The sequence below is a fragment of the Anabrus simplex genome, chromosome 3 (assembly GCF_040414725.1).
Source record: "Anabrus simplex isolate iqAnaSimp1 chromosome 3, ASM4041472v1, whole genome shotgun sequence".
NCBI lineage: Eukaryota > Metazoa > Arthropoda > Insecta > Orthoptera > Tettigoniidae > Anabrus > Anabrus simplex.
The window spans coordinates 524,670,827-524,691,884 of NC_090267.1; the positions used below are offsets into that span (position 1 = coordinate 524,670,827).

At 46.8% G+C, this 21,058-nt stretch overlaps 1 protein-coding gene across 1 annotated transcript in view; it reads right to left on the reverse strand.

The window, feature by feature from the left end:
* LOC136866886 (amiloride-sensitive sodium channel subunit alpha-like) overlaps positions 1 to 21,058 on the reverse strand; it is a 547,990-nt gene that overhangs the window by 418,761 nt on the left and 108,171 nt on the right. Inside the window, exon 2 of the mRNA XM_067143979.2 lies at positions 16,552 to 16,640. Within this exon, the coding sequence (XP_067000080.2) occupies positions 16,552 to 16,640 (89 nt within the window). The remainder of the gene's footprint in view (positions 1 to 16,551; positions 16,641 to 21,058) is intronic.

Below are 21,058 nucleotides of genomic sequence, written 5' to 3' on the forward strand. Positions count from 1 at the left end.
ATGACTAATCAAGACACGTCCTCTTAATTTTATTGGTTAAATTCAAAAGTGACAATCAGAGTTGAACAGGAAGCCTGTGATAGGTTGAAAATTAATTACAGGAATTTTTCATTGGCCAGATTCAAAACTGGCGGAAAGGGAAAGGAAATATTGCCAACACAAAAATAAATGAACATCAATCAGTTAGAAAAACCTAGAAATACAAAATTTCTTTAAATTATAAGTTCTTTCAATTTGCACCAGGGTGCATGATCATAGTCTTTTGTTAGTGTCATCTATGGAAGATTCTCCAAACTTCTTGATGAATGGCAAACAAAACAAGGATAAATTCACTCAGTTTAGGAAACTGCACAATAACAAAATTACATAATATTTCGGTGGTGACATCTTCTGATTAAAGTTCCAAGTTGGTGTAGTTTCAGTTTCACTGTTTTGACAATAGAGGAGTTCATTTAGGCACTAGTTTTGAATGCGCGGCGTTGAGGCGTACCTCCCGGTTCAAGAAGGAATGGTTTTGAGACATCTTCGAGACAGTGAATGCTCCGCAACCTACGTGTCAGCCTATGGTCATCGCATGAATCCCATAAAACATATTCTAATCCATTTCAAAATTCATAACTTTTCTTGGGACTTTAATTTTAACGTTGTTCCCGAACTGACGTTCCCCTCATCCTCGGGTCTCATTTCATTTTAGCCGCCGGGATATTTATCGAATTCATCAGCCATTCATTTGCTTTTCGTTTTAGGCCAAACGAAAACTTCCCCTTTGAAAATCCTACTGGAAATAAACCGTGTAGCCTTGTATCAAACAGCGGACCCTTATCGATCTATCTGATCTTTCCAACAATCAAGCCTCCATACTCAAAGATCTTCAGAAATATTTCCTTGAGGTACTCACTGCCAAACTATGGTGTGCGAAAGAGTTTTCGTATTGCATTGAATTGAAAGACCGTACTCCCGTCAAACACCCTCCTTTCAGTTCCTCCGCCCACTAAGCACGCTGCTATGAGGGAATATATTAATGAACTGCTGGAAAAAGGTGTTATTAACCAATCAAAGTCTTCCTTTAGTAGCCCCGCCTTTCTTATCCCCAAGAAGGATGGCCAACCTCGTCTTGTGATTCACTATCGATCTTTGAATCGCAACGTTGTATTTGATAGTTTTCCTCTCCCGACCATCGAGCCTGCCGTAAAATCTTTCGGGAAGGCCCAGTTCTACTCTGTTTTTGATTTCAATTCCGCTCACTTACAGATTCCTTTCGACAATAGTTGCCGATAATTTACGGCCTTTGCCACCCACTTTGGCTTGTATCAATTCAACAAAGTACCGATGGGCATTTCGGTAGATGGCCAAGCGCTGAGCCGCATTCCCGGTGACTTAAAATTCTCTTACCTATTCGCATATTTGGACGACGTCGTGATATTTTCCGACACATTTGAGGAACATGTCGCACATCTTTGTGAATTCCTCACTACGTTGAAGAGCCATGGATTCACCGTCAATCCTGAGAAGGTATCGTCGCGCTCTAGAAAGATTAAATTTTTGGGACATATCGTTTCTGGCTCCAGCATCTCTGTTAACCCTAAGAGAGTGAAATGCATTCGTGAATTTCTCAGGCCATGAACCTTAGAGCTGTCCGTAGATTTCTTGGCATGCTAGGTTCATCCCTAAAATTTCTGATATCTCGGCCCCTATGAATTCATTGAAAAAGAAAGACATTCGTTTCTGTAACCGGTGGTGATTTGATAGAGTCGGTGGAATCATTTAATTCTTGACTTGTCAAAAGTAAGTGACGTTTTTGAAGAATTCCATTAAATTTTTTGTTCTAAAATTATATAAAAATTTTGTGTGTTTTATTTCTGGTGAAATTTTGTGATTTTTAAAGAATTTTCAGGACTCACAGAAGAGACAATTATTTACTTAATCATATAGTGTTAAAAGAAAAGACATTGATATTGGAGATCTCCAGTAATATGTTTGCTGTAACCCATTTTTTGTATCACACTGTTGCTGCCACGTGGAGGCTTCGATCACGAAATCGCTGAGTTTCGCAATCGAAACCTCTACAATAACTTTCCCACATTACCATCTATGGTGCTGTAATTCTATTGGCGAAAATAACGCGAAATTTTATTGGTGAAACTTCGGGTCGAAAGATAGGTAGTTTCCCTGATTGGTTGTTCGAGTATTTCTCAATTACCGGCCTTTGGGCTCCTCAGCAAGAGCGAGGCTCTGTTCAGAGTCTTTGGTTTTCGTAAGTTTTAACGATCGGACGCACCTTGTAACGTGGTCCGCTCAGCGGCTCCAGCCATCCCTGGGTAAGCATGTTTTCTTTTCTCAAGTGTTAAATTAAAATGTAAATTCATTTGTGCGGAGTTTACCTTACACCCTGGTTTTCACCGTTTTGATTTTGTAATGCCTTAGTTCGTCAGCTAGGCATATCCTTTGTTTTAGAGTCAATTCCTTTTATTAACCTTTTGTGTAAATGTAAATTTTAATTTTTCCATTCGGGTTGCCTCCAGTTATTCCGCGTCAATTTAGTGTATACTTGTTGAGTTATGCGTCCCTCACTGATGTGTATTAGGAGAGGACTGCACCCCTAAAGACCTCTGCGCTAAATTTAAATTTCTGTTGTTTTCTTGTCTTATAAAACCTCTTTGGAATTGCTTTGTAAGATAATTGTAATTATGTCACATTCCCGTTAAATTTTCCTTGTGAATTTCATTATCAAAGTTACGCTCACCTTCTTAAAAGTAATTGTAAAGTTGTGTTGGTATTTGATTTTCTGAAGAACCACCGATAGGAACCTCGTGGTTCGATTTAATTTTTTGTTTTGTTTTTTTCCCTTTTAACTGGTGTTTTATATCTTGTTAAAATTCTTTATTGTGAGTAAATTAGACTAAAGGGGAAAATGCTCTCACGTTTCTTTCCCTACAACGTCACGTAAGATCTCGTCCACTGTAGAGTTTCCCAGCCTGCTTCCCATACATCCTTTCTCCAGTTGTCATGTTGGTTATCCTGCGTAGCCATGTGTTGTCGAAAATTAAAATGTTTTCCTGGTATATCATCGGCTGACGTTCTTCGTCCAGGTTTGTTAATTTTGGTTTATTAAATCGTTACTTGTTTGATATGTACCTGTGTATTATGTGCTCTCTTCTGTAGAGGGGGGTTACATCTGCTAGCTGAGACGTGGTTCTAGATGAAAGAGATGCGAGAGCAGTAAACCTTAACTAACCTGCAATAACCTGGTATCATCTCCTAACGTAATTTCCTGTTAACATGTCTCGTTTGGTCCCTGTTCCGTTCCATTTCAGGAAGGAGGAATTACTTTACGAACTTAGTATTCGTAAATTGAATTCGATAGGAATCTGAGCTGTTGTTATCAAAATTTTCCTGGATTTTCGATAAAATTGTAGGCTGCTAGAAAGCAAAGCGTCGTCTGGCTCCACTTCTGAAGTTGATATGTCTGCTCCATCTCAAACTTGTAACAGTGGTACTATCTCGGAATCTACTGCTTCACAATTTAGTAATGTGGTAACTTGTGACAATGTTCCCCTCCAATATTCTCCTGTTATATTCACAAGTGCCGCCCATCTGGGTGTGGCATGCTGTCACTCCGGCCTTCTGAGCCCCCAGAGACAGGAAAATAGGGAAGGTGACCCTCTTTCCCTTGAGTTCGGTTAATGGTGGTTACGGTGAGACAACCAAAGGCTATTGCACCTTCATGTACGAGGGCTATCCGGAAAGTAGAACCCGTTAGCGCCGCATGAAGCGCTGACGAGTCGGGTGCTGCTGGGCAAGGTCAGACCGCGTCAGTAGCTTGTCTGCCTGCTCTGTGCGAGGTTGCGTGACGATAGCATTGCCTGTGTTGTGTCTGTGATCGTTTAAACTGTTTAAACAAATTGAGAACCCCGCCAGTTGTGATGTGAGGGCCGTGATGAAATTTCTTAATGCACGAAACGTCCAACCTTGTGATATTCATCGCCAATTAACGGAGGTGTTTGGGGACAATGTGGTGGATGATTCGTCTGTTCGGCGCTGATGTCGGAACTTCAACCTGGGGAGGGGGAATACACACGACGAGGAGCGTTCAGGGAGGCCATCTGCCATGACAGACCAACTGCTGAGTGCAGTAGACAAGGAGCGTTCAGGGAGACCATCTGTCATTACAGACCAACTGCTGAGTGCAGTAGACAAGGAGCGTTCAGGGAGGCCATCTGCCATGACAGACCAACTGCTGAGTGCAGTAGACAAGGAGCGTTCAGGGAGGCCATCTGCCATGACAGACCAACTGCTGAGTGCAGTAGACAAGGAGCGTTCAGTGAGACCATCTGCCATGACAGACCAACTGCTGAGTGCAGTAGACAAGGAGCGTTCAGGGAGACCAACTGCTGAGTGCAGTAGACAAGGAGCGTTCAGTGAGACCATCTGCCATGACAGACCAACTGCTGAGTGCAGTAGACGAGGAGCGTTCAGGGAGGCCAACTGCTGAGTGCAGTAGACAAGGAGCGTTCAGGGAGACCAACTGCTGAGTGCAGTAGACAAGGAGCGTTCAGTGAGACCATCCGCTGAGTGCAGTAGACAAGGAGCGTTCAGTGAGACCATCTGTCATTACAGACCAACTGCTGAGTGCAGTAGACAAGGAGCGTTCAGTGAGACCATCTGTCATTACAGACCAACTGCTGAGTGCAGTAGACAAGGAGCGTTCAGTGAGACCATCTGTCATTACAGACCAACTGCTGAGTGCAGTAGACAAGGAGCGTTCAGTGATGTCATTACAGACCAACTGCTGAGTGCAGTAGACAAGGAGCGTTCAGTGAGACCATCTGTCATTACAGACCAACTGCTGAGTGCAGTAGACAAGGAGCGTTCAGTGAGACCATCTGTCATTACAGACCAACTGCTGAGTGCAGTAGACAAGGAGCGTTCAGTGAGACCATCTGTCATTACAGACCAACTGCTGAGTGCAGTAGACAAGGAGCGTTCAGTGAGACCATCTGCCATGACAGACCAACTGCTGAGTGCAGTAGACAAGGAGCGTTCACTGAGGCCATCTGTCATTACAGACCAACTGCTGAGTGCAGTGGACAAGGAGCGTTCAGTGAGACCATCTGTCATTACAGACCAACTGCTGAGTGCAGTAGACAAGGTGCGTTCACTGAGACCATCTGTCATTACAGACCAACTGCTGAGTGCAGTAGACAAGGAGCGTTCAGTGAGACCAACTGCTGAGTGCAGTAGACAAGGTGCGTTCACTGAGGCCATCTGTCATTACAGACCAACTGCTGAGTGCAGTAGACAAGGTGCGTTCACTGAGGCCATCTGTCATTACAGACCAACTGCTGAGTGCAGTAGACAAGGAGCGTTCACTGAGACCATCTGTCATTACAGACCAACTGCTGAGTGCAGTAGACAAGGTGCGTTCACTGAGACCATCTGTCATTACAGACCAACTGCTGAGTGCAGTGGACAAGGAGCGTTCAGTGAGACCATCTGTCATTACAGACCAACTGCTGAGTGCAGTAGACAAGGAGCGTTCAGTGAGACCAACTGCTGAGTGCAGTAGACAAGGAGCGTTCACTGAGGCCATCTGTCATTACAGACCAACTGCTGAGTGCAGTAGACAAGGAGCGTTCACTGAGACCAACTGCTGAGTGCAGTAGACAAGGAGCGTTCAGGGAGACCAACTGCTGAGTGCAGTAGACAAGGAGCGTTCAGGGAGGCCATCTGCCATTACAGACCATCTGCTGAGTGCCGTAGACAAGGAGCGTTCACTGAGACCAACTGCTGAGTGCAGTAGACAAGGAGCGTTCACTGAGACCAACTGCTGAGTGCAGTAGACAAGGAGCGTTCACTGAGACCATCTGTCATTACAGACCAACTGCTGAGTGCAGTAGACAAGGAGCGTTCAGTGAGACCATCTGTCATTACAGACCAACTGCTGAGTGCAGTAGACAAGGAGCGTTCACTGAGACCATCTGTCATTACAGACCAACTGCTGAGTGCCGTAGACAAGGAGCGTTCAGTGAGACCATCTGTCATTACAGACCAACTGCTGAGTGCCGTAGACAAGGAGCGTTCACTGAGACCATCTGTCATTACAGACCAACTGCTGAGTGCAGTAGACAAGGAGCGTTCAGTGAGACCAACTGCTGAGTGCAGTAGACAAGGAGCGTTCAGTGAGACCATCTGTCATTACAGACCAACTGCTGAGTGCAGTAGACAAGGAGCGTTCAGTGAGACCATCTGTCATTACAGACCAACTGCTGAGTGCAGTAGACAAGGAGCGTTCACTGAGACCATCTGTCATTACAGACCAACTGCTGAGTGCAGTAGACAAGGAGCGTTCACTGAGGCCATCTGTCATTACAGACCAACTGCTGAGTGCAGTAGACAAGGAGCGTTCAGTGAGACCATCTGTCATTACAGACCAACTGCTGAGTGCAGTAGACAAGGAGCGTTCAGTGAGACCATCTGTCATTACAGACCAACTGCTGAGTGCCGTAGACAAGGAGCGTTCACTGAGGCCATCTGTCATTACAGACCAACTGCTGAGTGCAGTAGACAAGGAGCGTTCAGTGAGACCATCTGTCATTACAGACCAACTGCTGAGTGCAGTAGACAAGGAGCGTTCACTGAGACCATCTGTCATTACAGACCAACTGCTGAGTGCAGTAGACAAGGTGCGTTCACTGAGACCATCTGTCATTACAGACCAACTGCTGAGTGCAGTAGACAAGGAGCGTTCACTGAGGCCATCTGTCATTACAGACCAACTGCTGAGTGCAGTAGACAAGGAGCGTTCACTGAGACCATCTGCCATGACAGACCAACTGCTGAGTGCAGTAGACAAGGAGCGTTCACTGAGGCCATCTGTCATTACAGACCAACTGCTGAGTGCAGTAGACAAGGAGCGTTCAGGGAGACCAACTGCTGAGTGCAGTAGACAAGGAGCGTTCACTGAGACCATCTGTCATTACAGACCAACTGCTGAGTGCAGTAGACAAGGAGTGTTCAGTGAGACCATCTGTCATTACAGACCAACTGCTGAGTGCAGTAGACAAGGTGCGTTCACTGAGACCATCTGTCATTACAGACCAACTGCTGAGTGCAGTAGACAAGGAGCGTTCAGTGAGACCAACTGCTGAGTGCAGTAGACAAGGAGCGTTCAGTGAGACCATCTGTCATTACAGACCAACTGCTGAGTGCAGTAGACAAGGAGTGTTCAGTGAGACCATCTGTCATTACAGACCAACTGCTGAGTGCAGTAGACAAGGAGCGTTCAGTGAGACCATCTGTCATTACAGACCAACTGCTGAGTGCCGTAGACAAGGAGCGTTCAGGGAGACCATCTGTCATTACAGACCAACTGCTGAGTGCAGTAGACAAGGAGCGTTCAGTGAGACCATCTGTCATTACAGACCAACTGCTGAGTGCAGTAGACAAGGAGCGTTCAGTGAGACCATCTGCTGAGTGCAGTAGACAAGGAGCGTTCAGTGAGACCAACTGCTGAGTGCCGTAGACAAGGAGCGTTCAGTGAGACCAACTGCTGAGTGCCGTAGACAAGGAGCGTTCAGTGAGACCAACTGCTGAGTGCCGTAGACAAGGAGCGTTCAGTGAGACCAACTGCTGAGTGCCGTAGACAAGGAGCGTTCAGTGAGACCATCTGCTGAGTGCAGTAGACAAGGAGCGTTCAGTGAGACCATCTGCTGAGTGCCGTAGTCAAGGAGCGTTCAGTGAGACCATCTGCCATTACAGACCAACTGCTGAGTGCAGTAGACAAGGAGCGTTCAGTGAGACCATCTGCTGAGTGCAGTAGACAAGGAGCGTTCAGTGAGACCAACTGCTGAGTGCCGTAGTCAAGGAGCGTTCAGTGAGACCATCTGTCATTACAGACCAACTGCTGAGTGCAGTAGACAAGGAGCGTTCAGTGAGACCATCTGCTGAGTGCAGTAGACAAGGAGCGTTCAGTGAGACCAACTGCTGAGTGCCGTAGACAAGGAGCGTTCAGTGAGACCAACTGCTGAGTGCCGTAGACAAGGAGCGTTCAGTGAGACCAACTGCTGAGTGCCGTAGACAAGGAGCGTTCAGTGAGACCAACTGCTGAGTGCCGTAGACAAGGAGCGTTCAGTGAGACCATCTGCTGAGTGCAGTAGACAAGGAGCGTTCAGTGAGACCATCTGCTGAGTGCCGTAGTCAAGGAGCGTTCAGTGAGACCATCTGCCATTACAGACCAACTGCTGAGTGCAGTAGACAAGGAGCGTTCAGTGAGACCATCTGCTGAGTGCAGTAGACAAGGAGCGTTCAGTGAGACCAACTGCTGAGTGCCGTAGACAAGGAGCGTTCAGTGAGACCAACTGCTGAGTGCAGTAGACAAGGAGCGTTCACTGAGGCCATCTGTCATTACAGACCAACTGCTGAGTGCAGTAGACAAGGAGCGTTCAGTGAGACCATCTGTCATTACAGACCATCTGCTGAGTGCAGTAGACAAGGTGCGTTCACTGAGGCCATCTGTCATGACAGACCATCTGCTGAGTGCAGTAGACAAGGTGCGTTCACTGAGGCCATCTGTCATTACAGACCAACTGCTGAGTGCAGTAGACAAGGTGCGTTCACTGAGACCATCTGTCATTACAGACCAACTGCTGAGTGCAGTAGACAAGGAGCGTTCAGTGAGACCAACTGCTGAGTGCAGTAGACAAGGAGCGTTCAGTGAGGCCATCTGTCATTACAGACCAACTGCTGAGTGCAGTAGACAAGGAGCGTTCAGTGAGACCAACTGCTGAGTGCAGTAGACAAGGAGCGTTCAGGGAGACCAACTGCTGAGTGCAGTAGACAAGGAGCGTTCACTGAGACCATCTGTCATTACAGACCAACTGCTGAGTGCAGTAGACAAGGTGCGTTCACTGAGACCATCTGTCATTACAGACCAACTGCTGAGTGCAGTAGACAAGGTGCGTTCACTGAGGCCATCTGTCATTACAGACCAACTGCTGAGTGCAGTAGACAAGGAGCGTTCAGTGAGACCAACTGCTGAGTGCCGTAGACAAGGAGCGTTCAGTGAGACCAACTGCTGAGTGCAGTAGACAAGGAGCGTTCAGTGAGACCATCTGTCATTACAGACCAACTGCTGAGTGCAGTAGACAAGGAGCGTTCACTGAGACCATCTGTCATTACAGACCAACTGCTGAGTGCAGTAGACAAGGAGCGTTCAGTGAGACCATCTGTCATTACAGACCAACTGCTGAGTGCAGTAGACAAGGAGCGTTCACTGAGACCATCTGTCATTACAGACCAACTGCTGAGTGCAGTAGACAAGGAGCGTTCAGTGAGACCATCTGCCATTACAGACCAACTCCTGAGTGCAGTAGACAAGGAGCGTTCAGGGAGGCCATCTGCCATTACAGACCAACTGCTGAGTGCAGTAGACAAGGAGCGTTCAGGGAGGCCATCTGCCATGACAGACCAACTGCAGAGTGCAGTAGACAAGGAGCGTTCACTGAGGCCATCTGTCATTACAGACCAACTGCTGAGTGCAGTAGACAAGGTGCGTTCACTGAGGCCATCTGCCATTACAGACCAACTGCTGAGTGCAGTAGACAAGGTGCGTTCACTGAGGCCATCTGTCATTACAGACCAACTGCTGAGTGCAGTAGACAAGGAGCGTTCAGGGAGACCAACTCCTGAGTGCAGTGGACAAGGAGCGTTCAGTGAGACCAACTGCTGAGTGCAGTAGACAAGGAGCGTTCAGTGAGACCATCTGCCATTACAGACAACTGCTGAGTGCAGTAGACAAGGTGCGTTCACTGAGACCATCTGTCATTACAGACCAACTGCTGAGTGCAGTAGACAAGGAGCGTTCAGTGAGACCATCTGCCATTACAGACCATCTGCTGAGTGCAGTAGACAAGGAGCGTTCAGGGAGACCAACTGCTGAGTGCAGTAGACAAGGAGCGTTCAGTGAGACCATCTGTCATTACAGACCAACTGCTGAGTGCAGTAGACAAGGAGCGTTCAGGGAGGCCATCTGCCATTACAGACCAACTGCTGAGTGCCGTAGACAAGGAGCGTTCACTGAGACCATCTGCCATTACAGACCATCTGCTGAGTGCAGTAGACAAGGAGCGTTCAGTGAGACCAACTGCTGAGTGCAGTAGACAAGGAGCGTTCACTGAGACCATCTGCCATTACAGACCAACTCCTGAGTGCAGTGGACAAGGAGCGTTCACTGAGACCATCTGTCATTACAGACCAACTGCTGAGTGCAGTAGACAAGGAGCGTTCACTGAGGCCATCTGTCATTACAGACCATCTGCTGAGTGCCGTAGACAAGGAGCGTTCAGGGAGACCATCTGCCATTACAGACCAACTGCTGAGTGCAGTAGACAAGGAGCGTTCAGGGAGACCATCTGCCATTACAGACCAACTGCTGAGTGCAGTAGACAAGGAGCGTTCACTGAGGCCATCTGTCATTACAGACCATCTGCTGAGTGCCGTAGACAAGGAGCGTTCAGGGAGACCATCTGCCATTACAGACAACTGCTGAGTGCAGTAGACAAGGAGCGTTCAGGGAGACCATCTGCCATTACAGACCAACTGCTGAGTGCAGTAGACAAGGAGCGTTCAGTGAGACCATCTGCCATTACAGACCATCTGCTGAGTGCAGTAGACAAGGAGCGTTCAGGGAGACCAACTGCTGAGTGCAGTAGACAAGGAGCGTTCAGGGAGACCATCTGTCATTACAGACCAACTGCTGAGTGCAGTAGACAAGGAGCGTTCAGTGAGACCATCTGCCATTACAGACCAACTGCTGAGTGCAGTAGACAAGGAGCGTTCAGGGAGACCAACTGCTGAGTGCAGTAGACAAGGAGCGTTCAGGGAGACCATCTGTCATTACAGACCAACTGCTGAGTGCAGTGGACAAGGAGCGTTCAGTGAGACCATCTGCCATTACAGACCAACTGCTGAGTGCAGTAGACAAGGAGCGTTCACTGAGGCCATCTGCCATTACAGACCAACTGCTGAGTGCAGTAGACAAGGAGCGTTCACTGAGACCATCTGTCATTACAGACCAACTGCTGAGTGCAGTAGACAAGGTGCGTTCACTGAGACCATCTGTCATTACAGACCAACTGCTGAGTGCAGTAGACAAGGAGCGTTCAGTGAGACCATCTGCCATTACAGACCAACTGCTGAGTGCAGTAGACAAGGTGCGTTCACTGAGACCATCTGTCATTACAGACCAACTGCTGAGTGCAGTAGACAAGGAGCGTTCACTGAGGCCATCTGCCATTACAGACCAACTGCTGAGTGCAGTAGACAAGGAGCGTTCAGGGAGACCATCTGTCATTACAGACCAACTGCTGAGTGCAGTAGACAAGGAGCGTTCACTGAGGCCATCTGTCATTACAGACCAACTGCTGAGTGCAGTAGACAAGGAGCGTTCACTGAGACCATCTGCCATTACAGACCAACTGCTGAGTGCAGTAGACAAGGAGCGTTCACTGAGACCATCTGTCATTACAGACCAACTGCTGAGTGCAGTAGACAAGGAGCGTTCAGTGAGACCATCTGTCATTACAGACCAACTGCTGAGTGCAGTAGACAAGGAGCGTTCAGTGAGGCCATCTGTCATTACAGACCAACTGCTGAGTGCAGTAGACAAGGTGCGTTCACTGAGACCATCTGTCATTACAGACCAACTGCTGAGTGCAGTAGACAAGGAGCGTTCACTGAGACCATCTGTCATTACAGACCAACTGCTGAGTGCAGTAGACAAGGAGCGTTCACTGAGACCATCTGTCATTACAGACCAACTGCTGAGTGCAGTAGACAAGGAGCGTTCAGTGAGACCATCTGTCATTACAGACCAACTGCTGAGTGCAGTAGACAAGGAGCGTTCACTGAGGCCATCTGTCATTACAGACCAACTGCTGAGTGCAGTAGACAAGGAGCGTTCAGTGAGACCATCTGCCGAGTGCAGTAGACAAGGAGCGTTCAGTGAGACCATCTGTCATGACAGACCATCTGCTGAGTGCAGTAGACAAGGAGCGTTCAGTGAGACCATCTGTCATGACAGACCAACTGCTGAGTGCCGTAGACAAGGAGCGTTCAGGGAGACCAACTGCTGAGTGCAGTAGACAAGGAGCGTTCAGTGAGACCATCTGTCATGACAGACCAACTGCTGAGTGCAGTAGACAAGGAGCGTTCAGTGAGACCAACTGCTGAGTGCAGTAGACAAGGAGCGTTCAGTGAGGCCATCTGTCATTACAGACCAACTGCTGAGTGCAGTAGACAAGGAGCGTTCAGTGAGACCATCTGTCATTACAGACCAACTGCTGAGTGCAGTAGACAAGGAGCGTTCAGGGAGACCAACTGCTGAGTGCAGTAGACAAGGAGCGTTCAGTGAGACCATCTGTCATTACAGACCAACGGCTGAGTGCAGTAGACAAGGAGCGTTCAGTGAGACCATCTGCCATTACAGACCATCTGCTGAGTGCAGTAGACAAGGAGCGTTCACTGAGGCCATCTGTCATTACAGACCAACTGCTGAGTGCAGTGGACGAGGAGCGTTCACTGAGGCCATCTGTCATTACAGACCAACTGCTGAGTGCAGTAGACAAGGAGCGTTCAGTGAGACCATCTGTCATTACAGACCAACTGCTGAGTGCAGTAGACAAGGAGCGTTCAGGGAGACCAACTGCTGAGTGCAGTAGACAAGGAGCGTTCAGTGAGACCATCTGTCATTACAGACCAACTGCTGAGTGCAGTAGACAAGGAGCGTTCAGTGAGACCATCTGCCATTACAGACCAACTGCTGAGTGCAGTAGACAAGGAGCGTTCAGGGAGACCAACTGCTGAGTGCAGTAGACAAGGAGCGTTCAGTGAGACCATCTGTCATTACAGACCAACTGCTGAGTGCAGTAGACAAGGAGCGTTCAGGGAGACCAACTGCTGAGTGCAGTAGACAAGGAGCGTTCAGTGAGACCATCTGTCATGACAGACCATCTGCTGAGTGCAGTAGACAAGGAGCGTTCAGTGAGACCATCTGTCATTACAGACCAACTGCTGAGTGCAGTAGACAAGGAGCGTTCAGTGAGACCATCTGTCATTACAGACCAACTGCTGAGTGCAGTAGACAAGGAGCGTTCAGGGAGACCAACTGCTGAGTGCAGTAGACAAGGAGCGTTCAGTGAGACCATCTGTCATTACAGACCAACGGCTGAGTGCAGTAGACAAGGAGCGTTCAGTGAGACCATCTGCCATTACAGACCATCTGCTGAGTGCAGTAGACAAGGAGCGTTCACTGAGGCCATCTGTCATTACAGACCAACTGCTGAGTGCAGTGGACGAGGAGCGTTCACTGAGGCCATCTGTCATTACAGACCAACTGCTGAGTGCAGTAGACAAGGAGCGTTCAGTGAGACCATCTGTCATTACAGACCAACTGCTGAGTGCAGTAGACAAGGAGCGTTCAGGGAGACCAACTGCTGAGTGCAGTAGACAAGGAGCGTTCAGTGAGACCATCTGTCATTACAGACCAACTGCTGAGTGCAGTAGACAAGGAGCGTTCAGTGAGACCATCTGCCATTACAGACCAACTGCTGAGTGCAGTAGACAAGGAGCGTTCAGGGAGACCAACTGCTGAGTGCAGTAGACAAGGAGCGTTCAGTGAGACCATCTGTCATTACAGACCAACGGCTGAGTGCAGTAGACAAGGAGCGTTCAGTGAGACCATCTGCCGAGTGCAGTAGACAAGGAGCGTTCAGTGAGACCATCTGCCATTACAGACCAACTGCTGAGTGCAGTAGACAAGGAGCGTTCAGTGAGACCATCTGTCATGACAGACCATCTGCTGAGTGCAGTAGACAAGGAGCGTTCAGTGAGACCATCTGCTGAGTGCAGTAGACAAGGAGCGTTCAGTGAGGCCATCTGCCATTACAGACCAACTGCTGAGTGCAGTAGACAAGGAGCGTTCAGTGAGACCATCTGCTGAGTGCAGTAGACAAGGAGCGTTCAGTGAGGCCATCTGCCATTACAGACCATCTGCTGAGTGCAGTAGACAAGGAGCGTTCAGTGAGGCCATCTGTCATTACAGACCAACTGCTGAGTGCAGTAGACAAGGAGCGTTCAGTGAGACCAACTGCTGAGTGCAGTAGACAAGGAGCGTTCAGTGAGGCCATCTGTCATTACAGACCAACTGCTGAGTGCAGTAGACAAGGAGCGTTCAGTGAGACCATCTGCTGAGTGCAGTAGACAAGGAGCGTTCAGTGAGACCATCTGTCATTACAGACCAACTGCTGAGTGCAGTAGACAAGGAGCGTTCAGTGAGACCATCTGCCATTACAGACCAACTGCTGAGTGCAGTAGACAAGGAGCGTTCAGGGAGACCAACTGCTGAGTGCAGTAGACAAGGAGCGTTCAGTGAGACCATCTGTCATTACAGACCAACGGCTGAGTGCAGTAGACAAGGAGCGTTCAGTGAGACCATCTGCCGAGTGCAGTAGACAAGGAGCGTTCAGTGAGACCATCTGCCATTACAGACCAACTGCTGAGTGCAGTAGACAAGGAGCGTTCAGTGAGACCATCTGTCATGACAGACCATCTGCTGAGTGCAGTAGACAAGGAGCGTTCAGTGAGGCCATCTGCCATTACAGACCATCTGCTGAGTGCAGTAGACAAGGAGCGTTCAGTGAGGCCATCTGCCATTACAGACCAACTGCTGAGTGCAGTAGACAAGGAGCGTTCACTGAGACCATCTGTCATTACAGACCAACTGCTGAGTGCAGTAGACAAGGAGCGTTCAGGGAGACCATCTGTCATTACAGACCAACTGCTGAGTGCAGTAGACAAGGAGCGTTCAGGGAGACCATCTGCTGAGTGCAGTGGACAAGGAGCGTTCAGTGAGGCCATCTGTCATTACAGACCAACTGCTGAGTGCAGTAGACAAGGAGCGTTCAGTGAGACCATCTGCCATTACAGACCAACTCCTGAGTGCAGTAGACAAGGAGCGTTCAGGGAGACCATCTGTCATTACAGACCAACTGCTGAGTGCAGTAGACAAGGAGCGTTCAGGGAGGCCATCTGCCATGACAGACCAACTGCTGAGTGCAGTAGACAAGGAGCGTTCAGGGAGACCATCTGCCATTACAGACCAACTGCTGAGTGCAGTAGACAAGGAGCGTTCAGGGAGACCATCTGTCATTACAGACCAACTGCTGAGTGCAGTGGACTAATGCCAGGCCTCATGCAGCTGCGATAACACAACAACTTTTGCAGCAATTCAAGTGGGAAACCTTCGACCATCCCCCGTATAGTCCGGAAAGTGGTATCCGGACTTGGCCCCTTTCGATTTTCATCTCTTTACGAAGCTTAAAGACATTCTGGTGGGAAAAATATTTGACAGCGATGAAGAACTTAAATGAGTCGTGACTACATATCTCAATACGCTGGCGGCGGAGGACTATGACGTTGGAATACAAAAACTCGTCCCACGTTATGACAAATACCTAAATTTGCTTGGAGATTATGTGGAGAAGTAGTGTAAAGTATGCTCTTTCCAATAAAAATATGTATATCTGTTAATATTTACTCCTGTGTCTTTGTTGCGCAAACGGGTACCACTTTCTGGATGGTCTTCGTATATAAATGATATGAGTAAAGATGTGGAATAACAGATAAGGATGTTATACTGTATAGAGTAGTAAACAATGTAGTGAGACAATGGTAAGTTGTAAGTTTGAACAAGAAATGCCATCCGATTTTCGGCAGAATGTTTCCGAAGAAAGCCGCTGCTAACAAGTGTGAAAACCACGACATCATTAGTTTAGTATCTCATGCCTGAAGAAATAATATGGACAGAAGAATAGATAGACAAGTTGAAACTGAGTTGGGAGAAAATAAATTTGGCTCCAGAAGAAATGTGGAAACACGTGAAGCAATCATGACTTTACGTCTGATCTTAGAGGATCTAATTAAGAAAGACAAGCCCATGTATATGGCATTTATAGATCTAGAAATGGTAGGTATTCAGTGACGTTGATTGAACCAAGCTATTTCAGGTTCTGCAAGTGATCAGGAACAGTTACCGAGAAAGAAGGATTATCTACGATCTGAACAAAAATCAGTCTGTAGTGAAATACACCGCGGGCTTTGAGAAAGAGGCAGCGATCCCGAAAGTAGTAAGGCAAGGATTTCCTCTTCAATGTTTATACAGAACAGGCGGTGAAAGAAATGAAAGCGGAATTGGGAAAGAAAATTGTAATCCAGGGAGAGAACATGAAAACTCTGAGATTTTCTGATGATATTGTTATTTTATCCGAGGCTGCGGAAGATCTGGTAAAATTGCTGAATGGAGTACAAGAAGAAAATAAGTAAGTCCAAAAGAAAGCTTATGGAGTGCAGTCGAACCAAGTGAGGTGATGCAGGAAATATTAATTTAGGAAATGAAGTGGGTAAAGAAATGGTAGAAGTAAGGAGGACAAAAATGCAGACTAGCACAAGCAAGCAAGGCCTTTCTTAAGTTGTAACATTGATAAAGGAGCGACTCACCGTACTCTCTGCCAGGTATGACCGTCCTCCGCTCCGTACGGAATGTGAAGCAGTTTCCATAGTTCAAGTCGCTGCTCTGTTTGAAGAATCTGCAATCACATCACCACATTTGATATAATCAATATTTTAAATTTCATAATAATCGTTTGGCGTCAGCTAAGTTGGTGCCATCTATTTCAACAATACGAAAAGTGTTGTTTCGAACCGGAGAATTTACCCGTTCGACTGCAATAGTTTGCTTTATTCATGAGACGAACCTCAATCAGCCCTCTCTATCTCTTTGCCTGAACATTAACTGTACAAGGTACAGAAAAATGTAACCAAAGCACAGGAAAGTGTTTCTTTTGCGAGAGTCAAAGAACGTCGCTTTTGATTTTAAATACAAAAATAGAAAGAAAACATTGCCTTTTCAGTTAAAGCATCACGATCTTCGTGAGTTACGACCTGTTTCACTTCGTGTCCCATTCTTGTTTTCATCACACGTTACCCGTACTCGCTCTCATTCGATCATCTCCCGAAGGTGCAGCCTGATCATATCTCTCGCTGAACCATCCTGACCTTGCCGTCCTTACCAGAAAACATTACTGTAACTTTCCCCAACCTCTTCTTGTCATCCAATATTTAATGATCCATGTGACTGCACCACAGGCTCATATCGGAACCTTTTCCGTAAGTCTTAACGCAAGCGCTGGAGATACTTGCCTCGTCTTGTGAGGTGGTCAAGATGAGGAACTCCAGTAGGAACACTGCAGGCGTCAATGGCACCAAGTCATCTGGATCCCCTCTGGAGTTGAACACGGCTTCAACAGAATGGCTATAAGATCCAAGCTTTCTCCTCAAAATTTCACCTGCACCACCTTCTCCACCATGCAGCACTGGGTGGAATGAACTTCCTTCTTGATGGATAACAACCCAGTCCAGTGAGTTAGCTCCTGTTTCAACCTCAGAAGACCATCTGGACCAACAAAAGTGCAGAACGATTTCAAAAATTTATCGTCAGCTTCTTCCGTCACTCCCATTTGAACCAGGCGTAGTAACCTTTTTTCAGCCTCTTTGATTCCCAAAACAGAAAGCTCACCAGACTGGCAACTTCTACGCCTTGAAGCACTCTGTAGACGCGCATTTTCCAAGTCACAACTCTCGCAATCTGGAAAAAGCTTGCAAACCGTCTCAGGTAGCAGGGGTCTTCAAATTAAACTATATAGCATTAACGTGATCGTCCCTTTCTTATCGTCAATTTCCTCCCAATCCGCAACTGTGTCTGACTTGGGTGAGTCCTTTTCTTCCGCTTTCAACCAAGCAGGTCTCTCTCACCATCCGCAGTTTATGAGCGATTCTACAGGGCAACCCCTTGAAGGGAGGTCAGTCGGGTTATATTCCCCAGGTATGCATCTCCAGTCTTCCAGGCTAGTTAGTGATCTTATTTGTTTCACTCCATGGTTGACTCTTCCTTCCTTATCCATTGTTAAGCAGTGGAGGAAGTGCAACAGAACTCAGGAACATTCAAATTTAGACTTCCCTTAACACCGTGCCAGAAGTTCCAGTCTAGGTATCGAGATGTCCTTCAATGGCGCAACTCTTGCCTTTGCCATCACAAGTTGTGCTGATACAGATCCTAGTCCTCCACCCCTTAAATAAAGAGCAGCTGCATAGGCCTCACAAAACGTGTGGGGATCCCATAATTCAGTGAGATGTCGAGGAACTTCTGATTCCCATTCCTTGAACATCTTCGAATCCTTAATGCTCTGCATGACAAGTTTCAGCAGCAGATAAAGCTTCTTGGCCGACCACAAAATTCTCCTGAGTGATGTCCCCCTCAGATATATTACAAAAGATGACATCGTGGTCTCGATACCACAGCAATCCGAGAACAGAAGAAACTTGCTGACAACTACTCTCACCTTTCAGTGAGGTATGTTGCCGTCGATAGCAGTCTTGTGGATTCAAGTGTCCACATAAAGGGAGCTCTGCAGCAATTGTGGGCTATTCTCTAGATGAAGATCAAGTGCTGTTGCCAGAAGAAAAGAATTATAGTTGAAGCTAAACACTACCCAAAGTCCTCCCACTACAGGAATCTCTCACAGGGGACAATGGATATTTGAAGAAAAGCCTTCTTTACATCGGCAATCACACCAATCATTTTCCCGTGGAACTTAGTCAAAATTGGGGGAATATGTTCAATCGAATTTGGTCCCTTCTTTAGACAGTCCTTTAAGGACGAGGCATCAAACACTGATCTAACAGCAGTCGTGGAGCTTTCTTCGAAAATACCTCTGTGTGGCGAGTAATGACCCTTCCTTCTCCCATTCCTTAAACTACGGATTAGTTTGACTGTTGTAGTCGTGCATCTTCTCTCAGCAATGTCACGATTCTCTGAAATGTCTTCAGATCCAGTCTATATGTAGCGAGCCTTCCCATTAATGTTCAAGTCCTGCTGCTTCCAAGGCACCTTTGTGTTGCTCATCCCTAGTGTGTCCAACTTCCAAAGAGGAGTTCAAGGTTAACAGCGAGATAGTGAGTTCGAAAATCTATTCATTGACTATCTCCCCTCAACCACGCAACCAACTCTAGTTTTGACAACAAGAGGTCCACTCTTCCAGTGGGTAGAGGTGTCAGCACCCGACAGCAATTCGATCTCCGGCCTGTCACACCACAATTGGAAATAAATATTTTATTTTCTCAAAGTTCCTTCAACCAAGACCCCTTCAGAACTCCATGGATCATGCCACAAATGATGACTTGATCCAGAACTGGTACCTCACACGTATATTTTACATCTACATTGGTGAGTCTTATTTGGTAGATGGAGTGTATTTCCTTAGTTGTTTCAGTCCTTCCGAATACGTTCCACGGGGAAAAAATTGGTGTGATTGCTGATGTAAAGAAGGCTTTTCTTCAAATATCCATTGTCCCCTGTGAGAGATTCCTGTAGTGGGAGGACTTTGGGTAGTGTTTGGCTTCAACTATAACGCTTTTTTACTGGCAACAGCACTTGATCTTCATCTAGAGAATAGCCCACAATTCCTGCAGAGCTCCCATTATATGGACACTGACGTGTTTAGATCTTCTTCGGCAAATACGACCGTTGCAATCCAGTATCAATAAGGGTTCTTGGTCGTTCCCTGCAATCCTTACCATCAGGGTTTGTAGAAGGACTTCTTTGCTCCATGTCGGCATGTCTGGTTACTCAAGATACTGCTGGGTTTCCTTCTAATCCGTCTCTTCTTTCTGATTCTCCTTCCGAGTCTTTTGTGAGAGCTTGCGACACATTATCACCTTTTCCCAGAGACATGACACATGATACTACATTGCCATATGACATTGTTTCAAGCGATGCAACCAATATCCTGTTTTGAACAAAACATTCTACCTTCGTCCCTTAAAACATTCCTTGCTGTCTTGAGGTTTGCTGCAGAACACACAGACTTCTTGAATCTCGAGAGAACAAGTTACTGGCTGTTGGAATGTTCGTTTCATCTTCCTTGGTTTGTTGAGCGAGGGTTCCCCCTCACAGTACTGTATTACGTAAAGGACGCTGACCCTCAAGAACTCTTCTGGAACCGATGACTCCAGCAAAACTACCTGTCGGTGGTCATCCCTAAGGACTCAAGGAACCGGAGATGTGAAGTCTTTGTGCTAGCATATCACGCTCACAGAATTCAACTAGTAAATCTACTTTCTACTTTCTCTGAGTTTTCTGTGGTTGAAGGGAAACAGTTCGCTCTACTATCATCAGTGGTGGATCATCATAGCACCAAAATCCGAGCCAGTCTTTAATCTCTTCCGTAGTTGAATTCTCAGCAAATTTAATGTCCTCTTGTCAATGCTATCACTCATAGTTTTGTTTGCTTCGGTTACACCAAACACTATCAATTTTACACCGAGCCTCGTCAAGTTCATATTCCAACTCTCATCCGTGTCTGTCAGTTATGTGCCATCAGTGTATTCATCATATGTCTTCGTGAACATGGCCCGTATCGGCTTTCCCACTTTTATCCATGTGTATGTTCACGTGAAAGGGAGTCGTGTCATTACCTCCAGTAACTTTGTTTTGAACCAGAAAATACATCTGTTTGACAGCATTCATCAATGAATTAGTTTTTTATTTTTTTCTCATAAGACATAGATTTTTGAAAAACAATGCACTTTTCTGAACCCTCTATATCACTTATGGTCCATCTTCTCCTTGCCTGAAAATTAATTGTACAAGGTACATAAAAGAATAACCAAAGCACAAGGGAGCGGTTTTTTCCGAATATTAAAGAACGACACAAAATGTTATATTTTACTCGTAATGGTACCATCGTCAGTTTTGTCTGTACTTTGGTTAAAATTTGTATTGGTCTAAAAAAGAATGTCTGCCTGTGAACAGCGTATCACGTGGATGAAGAACACACGACCGTTTCATTCATCCAACGGATCCATACATTTGCCAGGCTGGCAGACATAACGGAGTAGCGTACTAATGTGCCAACATTGTGTCAGTTCAGGGAACACAATGGGATAA